General features: G+C 43.2%; 1 protein-coding gene across 7 annotated transcripts in view; it reads left to right on the forward strand.

Annotated features, from left to right (window-relative positions):
• RALGPS2 (Ral GEF with PH domain and SH3 binding motif 2) overlaps nt 1-14,152 on the forward strand; it is a 264,748-nt gene that overhangs the window by 29,277 nt on the left and 221,319 nt on the right. For 5 of the 7 annotated variants that reach the window (XM_074961031.1, XM_074961025.1, XM_074961028.1 and 2 more), the window contains exons 2-3: nt 6,898-7,053; nt 8,898-9,037. In XM_074961031.1, the coding sequence (XP_074817132.1) occupies nt 8,981-9,037 (57 nt within the window). In that variant the 5' untranslated portion in view covers nt 6,898-7,053; nt 8,898-8,980. Of the gene's footprint in view, nt 1-6,897; nt 7,054-7,270; nt 7,352-8,897; nt 9,038-14,152 lie in introns of all 7 variants that reach the window. The other 2 variants (XM_074961026.1, XM_074961027.1) reach the window with 2 other exon arrangements.

Genomic DNA, 14,152 nt, shown 5'->3' on the forward strand with positions numbered 1-14,152 from the left:
TTAAACTTCATAAAAACTGAATACATTGTTGTACATTTAAACAATCACTTTTGACATGTACTAATACACAAGTGAATTGACGTGGCTTCCAGCTATGCATTTGTAAGTGTTCAGTGATGCCTGGGGCTTTACACTATATCCACTGTATTCCCCTTATCCATGTTTGTTGACCTCAAAGAATTTTAATAGATTTGTGAGGCATGATTTCCCATTACAAAAGCCATCTTGACTCTTCCCCAGCAAATTGTGTTCATCTATGTGTCTGATAAATCCTTTTTTTTTTATTTTTTAAATACAGTTTCAACTAATTTGCCAGATACTGAAGTTAGGCCTACTGGCCTGTAATTGCCAGGATCACCTTTGGAACCTTTTTCTTAAAATCAGTGTCACATTAGTTATCCTCCAATCATCTGGTGCAGAAGCTGATTTAAATGGTTTACATACCATAGTTAGTAGTTTGCTGACATCAGTGATGGATATGTCTGTCTGGAGGTGAGAGCTTATCTGGGTCCACTCCAAACTCAAGGTTCATGGTCCTCATGGGACCTGTTTCTGCATATTAATGTCAGGGAGCTAAGGGTTGTCCACCTAGCCTGTCAGGCTTTTCTATCTTAGGTAAAGGGAAGAAGCCTGTTTGGTCTCACAGATGACACAGTGGCAATATTCTGTCTCATTGGGCAGTGAGGAGCCCAGTCTTTTGTGCTTTGTCATGAGGCAATTCGGTAATGGAATTTTTTCATTGCCTATGTAATCAGTCTCAAAGTCTCTTGCCTTCCAGAGGTGCAAAACAAGCTTGCAGATTGTTCGAGTCACCATGAGTGATCTCTCCACCTGGATGTAGCTGGGGCTGTTTTCCATCAGTGGGGGAATCCCCCAATAGACCTATTCACAACCAAAGCCAACGGAAAATGCTACCAGTTTTGTTCCGTACAAGGTCGCAGTCCTGGTTCCATCACAGACACTTTCCTACTATCCTGGTTGAACAAGCTTTGCTATGCTTTTCCTCAAAGTCCACTGCTACTCTGAGTTGTTGCTAACCATAAAATGAGACCTGCCCGGGTTATACGAATAGCCCCAGCCTGGCCCCGGCAGCATTGGTTCTCCAGTCTCCTGAATCTGTCGGTGGAGGCTCTGATTTCACTTCTGTTGGACCCAGAAATAATTCTGCAGGATCATGGTTGGCTGCCCCATCCAAACCTGTGGGCACTTCATTTAACAGCTTGGAGCAAGTTCACCATGTCTTTTTAAATAATAGGTAGCCTTTCACCAGGAATACTTAAATTTTGAAATGGAAGCATTTTTTCATCTTATCTCATCAGTTCGAGGTTTCCTCAATCCAGCATAGCCTGGACTATCTGTTGCACCTAAAACATCAAGGGTTGGCGATTAGTTCTATCCAGGTCCACTTGGCAGCAACATTAGCTTTCCATCTTCATGTGAACAACTGTTCTGCATGTTCCAACAATATCGCAATCAGATTTTTTAAAGGCCTGGAAAAGTTGTATCCTCAGATAAGGAAACTGGTTCCCCGCAGCACTTGAACTTTAATTTTGTCAAAGTTTATGATACTTCCATTTGAGACTTTAGCAATGTGCTGCTTACTACACCTATTACTGGAAGTTGGCTTTTTTAGTAGCAATCACTTCAGCCAGGAGTGTGGCTGAACTGTGTGCTTTGACATCTGAACCTCCTTATAAAATTTTCTTCAAGGACAAAGTGTATCTACGCCCTATCCAAGATTTCTCACTAAAGTGGTATCTAATTTTCATGTTAGCCAGTCAATTTACTTACATATGTTTTACCCAAAACCCAATGCCAATAGAAAGGAGCCACACCTGTGCATACTAGATGTTAGAGGACCTTGGGTGTTTGTCAAGGTTCCTTCCCCACTCTGAACTCTAGGGTACAGATGTGGGGACCTGCATGAAAGACCCCCCAAGCTTATTCTTACCAGCTTAGGTTAAAAACTTCTCCAAGGTACAAACTTTGCCTTGTCCTTGAACCCTATGCTGCCACCACGAAGCGTGTTAAACAAAAAACAGGGAAAGAGCCCACTTGGAGACGTCTTCCCCCAAAATATCCCCCCAAACCCCCCTACACCCCTTTTCCTGGGGAAGGCTTGATAAAAATCCTCACCAATTTGTACAGGTGAACACAGACCCAAACCCTTGGATCTTAAGAACAATGAAAAATCAATCAGGTTCTTAAAAGAAGAATTTTAATTAAAGAAAAGGTAAGAGAATCACCTCTGTAAAATCAGGATGGTAAATACCTTACAGGACAATCAGACTCAAAATATAGAGAATCTCTCTAGGCAAAACCTTAAGTTACAAAAAGACACAAAAACAGGAATATACATTCCACTCAGCACAGCTTATTTTACCAGCCATTTAACAAAAGGAAATGTAATGCATTTCTAGCTAGATTACTTACTAACTTAACAGAGTTTCTGAGACTGCATTCCTGATCTGTTCCCAGCAAAAGCATCGCACAGACATACAGACACTTTGTCCCCCCCCCCCACCCCCCCGTCCAGATTTGAAAGTATCTTGTCCCCTCATTGGTCATTTTGGTCAGGTGCCAGCGAGGTTATCTTAGCTTCTTAAGCTTTTACAGGTGAAAGGGTTTTGCCTCTGGCCAGGAGGGATTTTATAGCACTGTATACAGACAGGTGGTTACCCTTCCCTTTATTTTTATGACAGCGTTCTACATAGGTAGGACTAAACAATTCCATTTGTCAACCCAACTGTTCATGGCCATCACAAACAGGATGAAGGCTCTCCCAGTATCATCAGAGAGATTTTCATCACGAATAACCTCCTGTATTTGTGTATGTTGTTAGCTGGCTGGCATTTCCACATGGAGCAAAGTAACATGGCATTCCACAACATCGCAATGAGCCTTGTCAGTGTTTCTTGCGCAAGTCCCTATCTAGGACACTTGTAAAGTGGTAACTGTAAGTCCCCAACTTCACTTCCCCATTCTGGAGACTCTTAAGTTTGGATGAGCTATGCGTGTACATAGACTCCCATGACTTCTGCTTCGTAGCTTGTGAGCCACCAAGAGTGGAATGGACATGTGCAATCGCTCAAAGAGGATAAAACGGTTACTAACCTTCCATGATTGTTGTTTTTCAAGATCTGTTGCACATGTCCATTCCACAACCCACTTTCCTACCCCTCTAGGTTGGAGTTGTATGGCAAAAAGGAAAGGGGGAGGGCAGGTTCTGGGGAAGTTGGACCCTTTATACTGGCATGCAGTGATGTGCAATGGCAGAGGGTGTTTGAGCCAGACTGATGGATAACACTGAGGGAGAATTTTCCAGTGACTGAGTGTGGAGTGCATAAACACCGGGTGGAATGGACATGTGCAACACATCTCAAACAACAGTTATGGAAGATTAGTAGCTATTTTTTTTCTTGCTTTTTCAACTCACGATTGGTCTCTTATCTTTGAATGAACTAGTCTGTGAGCTGAACTAGTTGAATAAACTGAAATAAAGAAAATGTTGTCTGCATCTAATAGCAGCAGTCTCTTCTGCAAATGCTGGTTTAGCATTCCAACAATGCCTGGTTCCAGGTGTTTGCCAATGACTTTCACGAGTTCAGTGACACAAGTTTCTTTAAAACTTGGCAGCAAATATACTGCTTAATATTTTTTTAAATTTTCTTAATTTAAATGATTTTAATAGGGCATAATAAATGTAGGCTTTAACATAAATTGTCACTTTAATAAAAACAAACCTATTTATAATTACATTCAGGTTTATATTTTTTTTAAAATCAGGTTTTAATAGAAGTCCAATTCTCTCTCTTTTAAAGATCAACTTTTTTTATCCACCATGGGGCAGCTGGTGGTAAATCCTTCTCCAGTTCATGAGCTTGCAAAATAAGACAAAACTCATTTCCAAAGTCCTCCCAGATTCTGGCTATGTCTACACTAGAAACCTTACAGCGGCACAGCTGTACCACTGCAGCTGAGCTACTGCAAGGTCTCCCGTGTAGACTCTCTATGCCGCTAGGAGAGAGAGCTCTCGCACTGGCATAATTTAAACCACCCCCAACGAGTGGCAATAGTTGTGTCAACGGGAGAGCATCTCCCGCTGACATAGTGCTATCCACACTGGTGCTTCTGGTGGTGCAATTTATGTCAGTCAGGAGTGTGGTTTATTCACACCCCTGACTGAAACAAGTTTTACTGAAGAAACGCTAGTGTAGGCATAGCTTAAGAGTTAATTTTTTTAAATAATAGTCTAGTCACACTTAAAAGTATTCAGTGACCCAAAAAAACAACCTTCAATAATGCAGAGTTTAGGTAGCCCTTCACTGACAAAAGCACTGGTGGGGACAGTGCTATATCCGCAGGAGATGCTCTTCTGCCAATGTAGCTACTGCTGCTCATTGGGGGTGGTTTAATTATGCCAGCTAGAGAGCTCTCCCGCTAGCATACAGCAGCTACACAGGAGAGTTTACAGTGGTACAGTGCAGCTGTGCTACTGTAAGGTCCAAAGTGTAGACATAAATTCCAGTCTGCTGTTCTTTCCTCTGGTCTAGGCCATATGATTTGGATCACTAATGCTGTTCCATGCCCCCACTATTCTAGAACACTTAGAATAATTGTTCTTTAAATAGAAAAGTCTTGTCAACCTCAACTGTAGTAGAGCTAGCTCTCTGCTTTAATATTGTATGAAATTAATCATCAGCAACTGCTTTGCTATATCCTGATTCCCAGCACAGGATAATCCTGAAATACAGGAAGCTCTAAGAGGGGTGAAGTGGGCCATTCAACTTAATATGATGTTCTGGGCTAATGAGAGCACCCCGTAGAGATGAGAACAGCCTGAAACAATAGCTCTCAGACATGTGAACTGCTCTATTCATCTCAATGGGTGTTCCCATCCCCCTTCCCCAGTGTTTGAAAAACCTGTGATATGTATAAATCATACCTGTTCTCACCTCCTCGCTCCAGTCTCAGCAGTGTGTTCTTGGTACGTGCTCCTAGCATGTCTATTCTCAGCTCCCCACCCCAAGCGGCAGGACCACAGAGCTTGAACCCCAGATGTCCGCTCACGTGTAGAGACGGGAGAGACTGGCACAGATCCCTTCAGAGGGTCAAGGTCCCCCAAATATGGGCTCTTGCTCCTCTGTTCATGCATGCTTGCATGCTCTGTGTACCTTGTGACCATTAGGCATGCGCCTGAAATGAAAGCTAAATTCTTTGGTGAATACCGTTCTGAATTTTGCTCCCCTAAAGGGGCAGTGGAACAGACCCTAGTTGGGGGTAACTCTTGAGCGACTGAGACCCCTGTTACAGGATCGGAGCATTGGTTTGATAGCCAAGTCTGGGCAAAAAAAGGACAATATGTCAGCCTTAAGAGAATTGTTTTTTCAGATTGCTATATCTTGGGAACCCCTCAGTCAAAATACCTCAAATTTGGCTCCTTAACTGTACCCTGTGCCCATATGAGGCACACCACATTTCAAGGCAATCTGAGTAACCGTGCAGGAGCATGTAGAAGAGCTGAGCTTTAAACAAAAAGCTGGTCTTGCCCTTAGCTATAGCAGGCCTGACAGTCCGCTATAATAAACTCAGAGCTTGTCTATGCTTACAGCTGCACCAGTGCAATGGCACTGGTTAGTGAAGACACTATCCATGCCAATAGGAGCGCTTCTCCCATCGGCATAGGTACTCCACCTCCCCAAGAGGTGGTAGCTGTGTTGACAGGAGAAGCCCACCCTTTAACACAGCGGTGTCTATGCTTGGGGTTAGGTCACTATGACTATGTCGCTCAGGGGTGTGAATTTTCCACACCCCTGTGTGACGTAGTTATACTGACACAAGTTTGTAGTGTAGATGAGAGCTCAGCAAGGTTCACTGAATGTTTTTAATTAGTTTTATTTCTCTAGCGCTTATATAGAAGATAAAATGAATGAGAGAAGAAGATACTACATCATGGTTTCAGTCTGTTCTGGTTTAATTGAAAAATAATAGCTAAGGCAGTAAAATAAAATACATTTTTTTTTAACGTAAGCCCTTCACAAAGAATCACAAAACAGAAGGTACATAGAAATCAAATAGGCTGGTGGGTGATCCTGAAAAAATGAGAGGCTTTTTAGAAACCCAAATTTTTGTGGACAAAGGTCATGCATAGAAAACTTGTGCAGAAAAGCTGTCTGATTACAGTATTCACAAAAACAGCAAGGAATCTGGTGGCACCTTAAAGACTAACAGATTTATTTGGGCATAAGTTTTTGTGGGTAAAAAACCACTTCTTCAGATGCATGGAGTGAAAATTACAGATGCAGACATTATATACTGCCCAAATAAATCTTAGTCTTTAAGGTTCCACCGGACTCCTTGTTGTTTTTGTGGATACAGACTAACACGGCTACCCCCGATACCGGATTATAGTATTGTATTTGCTGTCTCTCATAACTTTTTAAAAAAGACAAATGATCCCTGACGTTGTTTGAGGGGAAACACACACTTTTCAATGGAAAGCCCTTAGCTGACAGTTGCAGTCACAGCTCCCTGAAACATGTGTGCAACTGTTTGTGTTTGGTTCATTCCACTTGCTGCTTTATAGTCCTGTCCTTCTGGTGGATCCATGCATGCATTGTGAGAGGCAGGGGCTGCTTCCTTGCATGACTGCGTCCAGACACTATGGCAGAAAGCTATCACCTCCTGCTGCACCCTCTACCGATTAACTCTTGGTCTGAGGTCAGAGTCAACTTTGAGTACTGCTACTTTTGAATGGTGGTGGTCAAGGAGGTAAGGAACTTGTTTATTACTGTAATTCATTTTTAAGTTTTAAGTTGCGTTTTATTTTTCTGTTTTGTTGTGAGTGGGTTTTTTGAAGATGAGCTAATAGTTTTCTTCTCTCATGGTTCCCTCTAGGATTCAGAGAACAGGAGTGGTTCATGTCCAGAGTGAAGACTTGCTCCTGGACACTTCTGTCTTGCATCTCATCTGATGCAGTGGGGTCCATGGGATGTACCAGTCTTCAGGCGATGGAAGTGGGGAAATCACAGGGTGCTGGAGTACCATGAGGAGGTAATTTGAGAGCTGAGATTAATCTGGGGACATGAGGATTGGGGAATTGCCTGACTGTATCTCTTCACTAGTGCCCCTCTAAAAAAAGAACAGGAGTACTTGTGGCATTTTAGAGACTAACAAATTGCCACAAGTACTCCTGTTCTTTTTGCGGATACAGACTAACGCGGCTGCTACTCTGAAACCTGTGATAATGCCCCTCTGTTTTCCTTTTCAGAATTCAGGAATGTGGGAGAGGTGCATCAAAGCAGCTACTGGATTATTGTGCCAACAAGTAGTAAAACAAGCACATTCACAGGTTATATATGTATAATGGCTGCTTAATTTTTCTTTTTCTTTTTCTTTCCTGTAAAGCCTCTGGAGGGGAAAACTAAACAACTAAACTAAATGTTTAAACTAAACATTTTTTTTTGTATTGTTTTTTGTAAAAGCTGATAAAATGTTTATTAAACATATATTTTGTCCCTCATTATTGTTCTTTGGATTGTAGCTACTGTGATTGGGTTTATACTGGACAGAGTTGAGACCATCCAAGTACATCACTGATTGCTTTTGTGCAACTGATAATGTGTGAACAGAGTTGGCATGTAACCACTATTGATAGGTTGCTGCTGTCTAAACTACTTGCAGTTGCATGGCTGCTCTAAATTGCATCAGTGGACCAGCTCAGCATAGATCGGGCAAGGGTTGGTGGAGAGCAGAGAGATCTTGAAAGCCTCAGGATGGTGGCCTGTGTTTCAAATCCTCCTCATTTATTTTTTTTTCTTTCCTGCAATGACTTTTTAATTATCAGATTACTCCTGGGCATGTTGAATTATTTAAATTTTAGTTCTTGCAGTTTCTTGCTCTTTAGGATTACATATTTGTCAGATGTACTAATGAAGATTACTGCAAGTAATTTAAAACTCATCTATACATGTTTACTATTGTGTTTTTGGAAAAAATTCCATGGAATGGATTAACTTTATTTTTGTCTTTCTTGTGGCCTTTTATTGCAGTTTTAATATTAAACGTTGAAAGTCTTATTGGATTGTTTATAGTTACGTTAAACCGTCTGTTTTCCAGTTAATTGTAGCCCTGACACATTTCTGACTTGACTTTTATATTTTAAAGTTATAATTCATAAATAGCAAATTCAGGAAATGTAATTGATCTGTACTCTGATTAAATACAAATGTAGATACCAATAAAAGCTAAGATAGGATCTGTTTCTCAACACTAGGGGGCACTAATATTTCATGAAATTGAAAACAAAACAAACCTTTATTGCAGGGGTGGCCAACCTGAGCTGGAGAAGGAGCGAGAATTTACCAATGTACATTGCCAAAGAGCCACAATAATACGTCAGCAGCCCCCCGCTCCCAGTGTCTCCCGCCCACTGGCAGCCCTGCTGATCAGTGCCGCCTCCTCTCTCCCCACACCTCCCAATCAGCTGTTTCGTGGCATGCAGGAGGCTCTGGGGGGGGAGGAGCAAGGGCATAGCAGGCTCAGGGGAGAGGGCAGGAAGGGGTGGAGTGGGGGCAGGGCCTGTGGCAGAGCCAGGGGTTGAGTAGTGAGCACCCCCCCGGCACATTGAAAAGTTGGCGCCTGTAGCTCCAGCCCCGGAGTCGGTTCCTATACAAGGAGCCGCATATTAACTTCTGAAGAGCTGCAGGTGGCTCCGGAGCCACAGGTTGGCCACCCCTGCTTTACTGTATCAGTAGCATTCATATATAAATAAATAATTTTATTGCTTCGACTGTCTCAAAATATTTTTTTTACCAAACAGTTTTTCTGTGCAGAAATGAAAACAAGCAGCATTATTATAAGAATACAATTTCTGACTTCTTTTCATTTTCTTGTAGGAATGATTACTCTGTTGCCTTGGAAATGAAGTGACTACCCTGCTGCTGTAAATGTAGGGCAGAAGATCAATGGTGTGGGCAGCATGGAGCTAACGAACGGGCAGTCGAGCAATGTTAATATTGTCGCTGCTGCTTCAGAGGTAAGGACTACAAGCCTACAGCTCCTTATTAGTTCGTCAGATATTTAAATCCATAAAATGTATAGGGTTACAAACTGCCCCCTTCCCCCCAAATTGAAACAGTGACTTTTTTTCTTTCTACAAAGATACATTGTGCATCAGGGTCTTATTTTGTGGGTTGTCTCTGACATTTGACAACTCATATTTAATTTTAGTTCAAAATTTTGAGTTTTTAGAATGCTTACCAGCCAGGAGCATGAATCAGCCTGTGTGGATTTACCATAGGCAATAAGTGCCCCTCCTCAGTTTCTATAGATGTGGTAGGAGCTTTTCGGCTCTTGTTGTGTCTGATTATTCTATCGAACTGTGCCTGGTGTGTAAAAGGAGTCTTATTGAAAACCCTTATGCAGTTCCAATTCTTATTTTATACTTAACTTTTGAAAATAATTTCAAGCTCAGTAAATGGATGAGGCTTTGGCACGCTTTTGTTGATGATGCTCCTCATATCAGTTGCCTTCTCCAAAGCTTTGTCACGCTGCCTGGGTGCCACAGGTGGAGTGTTAGAGCCTCTCTGAAGCACACACTGTAGTCTTGCTTATAGTGGAGCATCTCTCTTCCTGTTGCTTGTCTCAGTCCTCTTGGTGCCCCCACCCTGGCCTTTCCAGAGCCTTCAAATAGACTCTTGTTTCTTCGGTCCTTTGGTTATAGGCTGTATGTTGCACATACAGCAGACCCTATGGTGGGTTACTTGACTGCCCTTTCTCATTTAACAGCAGTTAGAAAGACACACGAAGTACTTTTCATGTGGATAAGCCATAGGACATTCACGCTGCTGAGCTATGTGCTTGGGAAATGGGCTCATACCTTTGTAGTGGGTTCTGGTTTAAGGGTAGGGGCTTGTTATATCTTATTCAGTACCCTGTTTTTATCTTCAGGAGACCTTAGGATGTGATGGTGACAAGACAAATGTCCCTTGCTTCCTGGATGATCAGGATGAATCATAAGGTTCTCCATAAATATATTTCCTCAGAGATAGATGTTACATGAGTAGAGATAACACACCCCATGTGCTTCCACTGAGAACTAGAGATTAACTTCCATCCAGAAATCGCTCACTTTTTTTTTAGGTTTCTCATTCAATGAGTCTTGGTCCTTTCTAGGAACAGGAGGACCAAGAAGATATGGTGATGTTATCAAAGAGCTTTATTTGGACCCCATCTCCCTATAACATATAAGGGAAGTTAGGGTCAATGTAGTGGATTCATGAATCCTTAATGTAGTTTAGAGGGCCTCCAGGATCTGTCTTATAAAATTTTTCCAAATCAGTCCTTCCCTGAAGTATGATTTTAGGTACCGTAGTATCAGGAAGACTCAGAACTGGAATGGAATTGGTGAAATTCCAACTGGCAAAGAGTGCGGGGAGGGAGCGTGTGTTGAGAACATATCTACTTCTACAGCAAGGTGACTGACTGCACAAAGCTCAGAATTCTAGAAGAACATCACTCCCCATTCTTATTGGTGTCTTTGTGTGTACTACTTTTGGCACAGTGTGTGATGTGTCTTCACATTGCTGGTTTTCATGTTTAGCTCTGTCTGGATGACTGGCTGATCAAGGACAGTACTGGTCATGGATGTTGGTGTTACTGTCAGAAGCTGTCACAAAGGTTTGGAGTAAACACTTCAAGTATGTGTCAGTATAGATTCCACTGCAGGTGTACATGTGTCTAAAGCACATGAGATTGGATTTTTTTTTTGAATAGCAGTGTTTGTTGAGGCTAATCATTTGCTCAGTGCCTCCTCGTTCTCTTGTGTAAGGGCATAAAGGGTGGAGTGACTGTAACACTACTTCAGTTTCCTCTTACTTCCATGTCAGTGAGATGGGACTCAGTGAGTGTCTGGCCCACTACTTCTACTGAGCTTCAAACTCTCTTCCTTTTCTTGACTACTTTGCCAAAGAGAATTTATCTTTGCCCTCCTTGTCCCCTAATTTCTTTAATTTGCACAATTCTGCAAAAAAGAGACTCACCCCGCACAACGGGTGAGGGGCCTTGTCCTGACTGCTATGCTGTTTAAATCCTTAGAGTTTAAAGAGCAAGGGTGGTTTAGTGATTAGCTTCGGACTTGGAAGACCCGCGTTCAATTCTCTGCTCCACCAGAGACTTCCTGTGTGACCTTGGGCAAGTCACTTGGCCAGTCTGCCTTAGTTCCCTATCTGTAGAATGGGGATAATAATACTTCCCTACCTCACAGGGATGTTGTGAGAATAAAAACTTTACAGATTAGAAAGTGCTTTGAGATCTACTGATGAGAAGTGCTGTATAAGAGCTAGGTAATATATTAAACACTGCCTGACCTCCAACAGATTCATCCCCTTGGTCAATAAAATAGCCACTGACTAAGCCCATCTGGGTCCTTTTCTGCAGAGCTGCTGCCTAGCCATTTGGTCCCTAGTCTGTAGTGGTGCATGGGAGTCTTCTGTCCTGAGTGCAGGACTCTGCACTTGTCCTTGTTGAACCTCATCGGATTTCTTTTGGCCCAGTCCTCTAATTTGTCTAGGTTCGTCTGTATCCTATCCCTACCCTCCAGCGTATCTACCTCTCCTCCCAGTTTAGTGTCATCTGCAAACTTGCAGAGGGTGCAATCCACGCCATGCTCCAGATCATTAATGAAGATATTGAACAAAACCAGCCCCAGGACCAACCCTTGGGGCACTCCACTTGATACTGGCTGCCAACTAGACATGGAGCCATTGATCACTACCCGTTGAGCCCGACAATCTAGCCAGCTTTCTATCCACCTTATAGTCCATTCACCTAGCCCATACTTCTTTAACTTGCTGGCAAGAATACTGTGGGAGACCGTGTCAAAAGCTTTGCTAAAGTCAAGGAATAACATGTCCACTGCTTTCCCCTCATCCGCAGAGCCAGTTATCTCATCATAGAAGGCAATTAGATTAGTCAGGCATGACTTTCCCTTGGTGAATCCATGCTGACTGTTCCTGATCACTTTCCTCTCGTCTAAGTGCTTCAGAATTGATTCCTTGAGGACCTGCTCCGTGATTTTTCCAGGGACTGAGGTGAGGCTGACTGGCCTGTAGTTCCCAGGATCCTCCTTCTTCCCTTTTTTAAAGATGGGCACTACATTAGCCTTTTTCCAGTTGTCCGGGACCTCCCCCGATCCCCATGAGTTTTCAAAGATAATGACCAATGGCTCTGCAATCACATCCGCCAACTCCTTTAGCACTCTCGGATACAGTGCATCGGGCCCAATGGACTTGTGCACGTCCAGCTTTTCTAAATAGTTCTGAACCACTTCTTTCTCCATAGAGGGCTGGTCATCTTCTCCCCATGCTGTGCTGCCCAGTGCAGTCGTCTGGGAGCTGACCTTGTTTGTGAAGATAGAGGCAAAAAAAGCATTGAGTTTATTAGCTTTTTCCATATCCTCTGTCACTAGGTTGCCTCCCTCATTCAGTAAGGGGCCCACACTTTCCTTGACTTTCTTCTTGTTGCTAACATACCTGAAGAAACCCTTCTTGTTACTCTTAACATCTCTTGCTGCAAGTCCAAGCGTGATTTGGCCTTCCTGATTTCACTCCTGCATGCTTGAACAATATTTTTATACTCCTCCCTGGTTATTTGTCCAATCTTCCACTTCTTATAAGATGCCATCAATTGACACAGACTACTTTTGGCATGTGTTGCTACAACGCAGTCGCTGGAGCTGACAATGCCAACATCAGCTCCTTAAACTTGGCACTAGCCTCAACACCAAGAACTCTGGAACTGATGTCATCATTGGTGCTAGCGTTGGTGCCACACCATGAGGGCATGACCAAAAAGAGCCCCAACCCTGCTCCAAGCCTGAAGAGACATTGTCCAGTAAAGAAGAGATGCATCACTCCTCCAAAGACAGGGTGTCTAAGTCATCTGAGAGCGTTGCACATTAATCTGACATCGGCGCCAACTAAGATGCCTGCACCAACAGCCATTCTGATTACAAGCCTGAGATAAGTGTGTGTGTTTTCCTCAGCTCTCGTCCTCTAATGCCCCTACTCTACGTGCGCTACATTGATGACATCTTCATCATCTGGACCTATGGAAAAGAAGCCCTTGAGGAATTCCACCATGATTTCAACAATTTCCATCCCACCATCAACCTCAGCCTAGACCAGTCCACACAAGTGGTCCATTTCCTGGACACTACAGTGCTAATAAGCGATGGTAACATAAACACCACCCTATACCGGAAACCTACTGACCACTATACTTAGCTACATGCCTCCAGCTTCCATCCAGGACGCACCACACGATCCATTAGAATCATAGAATATCAGGGTTGGAAGGGACCTCGGGAGGTCATCTAGTACAACCCCCTGCACAAAGCAGGACCAATCCCCAATTTTTGCCCCAGATCCCTAAATGGCCCCCTCAAGGAATGAACTCACAACCCTGGGTTTAGCAGGCCAATGCTCAAACCACTGAGCTATCCCTCCCCCCAATTGTCTACATTGCCTACAGCCAAGCTCTACGATACAACCGTATTTGCTCCAGTCCCTCAGACAGAGACAAACACCTACAAGATCTCGATCAAGCATTCTTAAAACTACAATACCCACCTGCTGAAGTGAAGAAACAGATTGACAGAGCCAGAAGAATACACAGAAGTCACCTACTACAGGACAGGTCCAACAAAGAAAATAAGAGTGCCACTAGCTGTCACCTTCAGCCCCCAACTAAAACCTCTCCAGCGCATCATCAAAGATTTACAACCTATCCTGAAAAATGATCCCTCACTTTCACAGATCTTGGAAGACAGGCCATTCCTTGCTTACAGACGGCCCCCCAACCTGAAGCAAATACTCTCCAGCAACCACACAACAAAAACACTAACCCAGGAACCTATCCTTACAACAAAGCCCGATGCCAACTCTGTCCACATATTTATTCAAGTGACACCCTCATAGGACCTAATCACATTAGCCACGCCATCAGGGGCTGGTTCACCTGCACATCTACCAATGTGATATATGCCATCATGTGCCAGCAATGCCCCTCTGCCATGTACATTGGCCAAACCGGACACAAATCTGATATCGGGAATCATAACATTCAAAAACCGGTGGTAGAACACTTCAAT

Source organism: Natator depressus, chromosome 8 (assembly GCF_965152275.1).
Source record: "Natator depressus isolate rNatDep1 chromosome 8, rNatDep2.hap1, whole genome shotgun sequence".
Taxonomy (NCBI): domain Eukaryota; kingdom Metazoa; phylum Chordata; order Testudines; family Cheloniidae; genus Natator; species Natator depressus.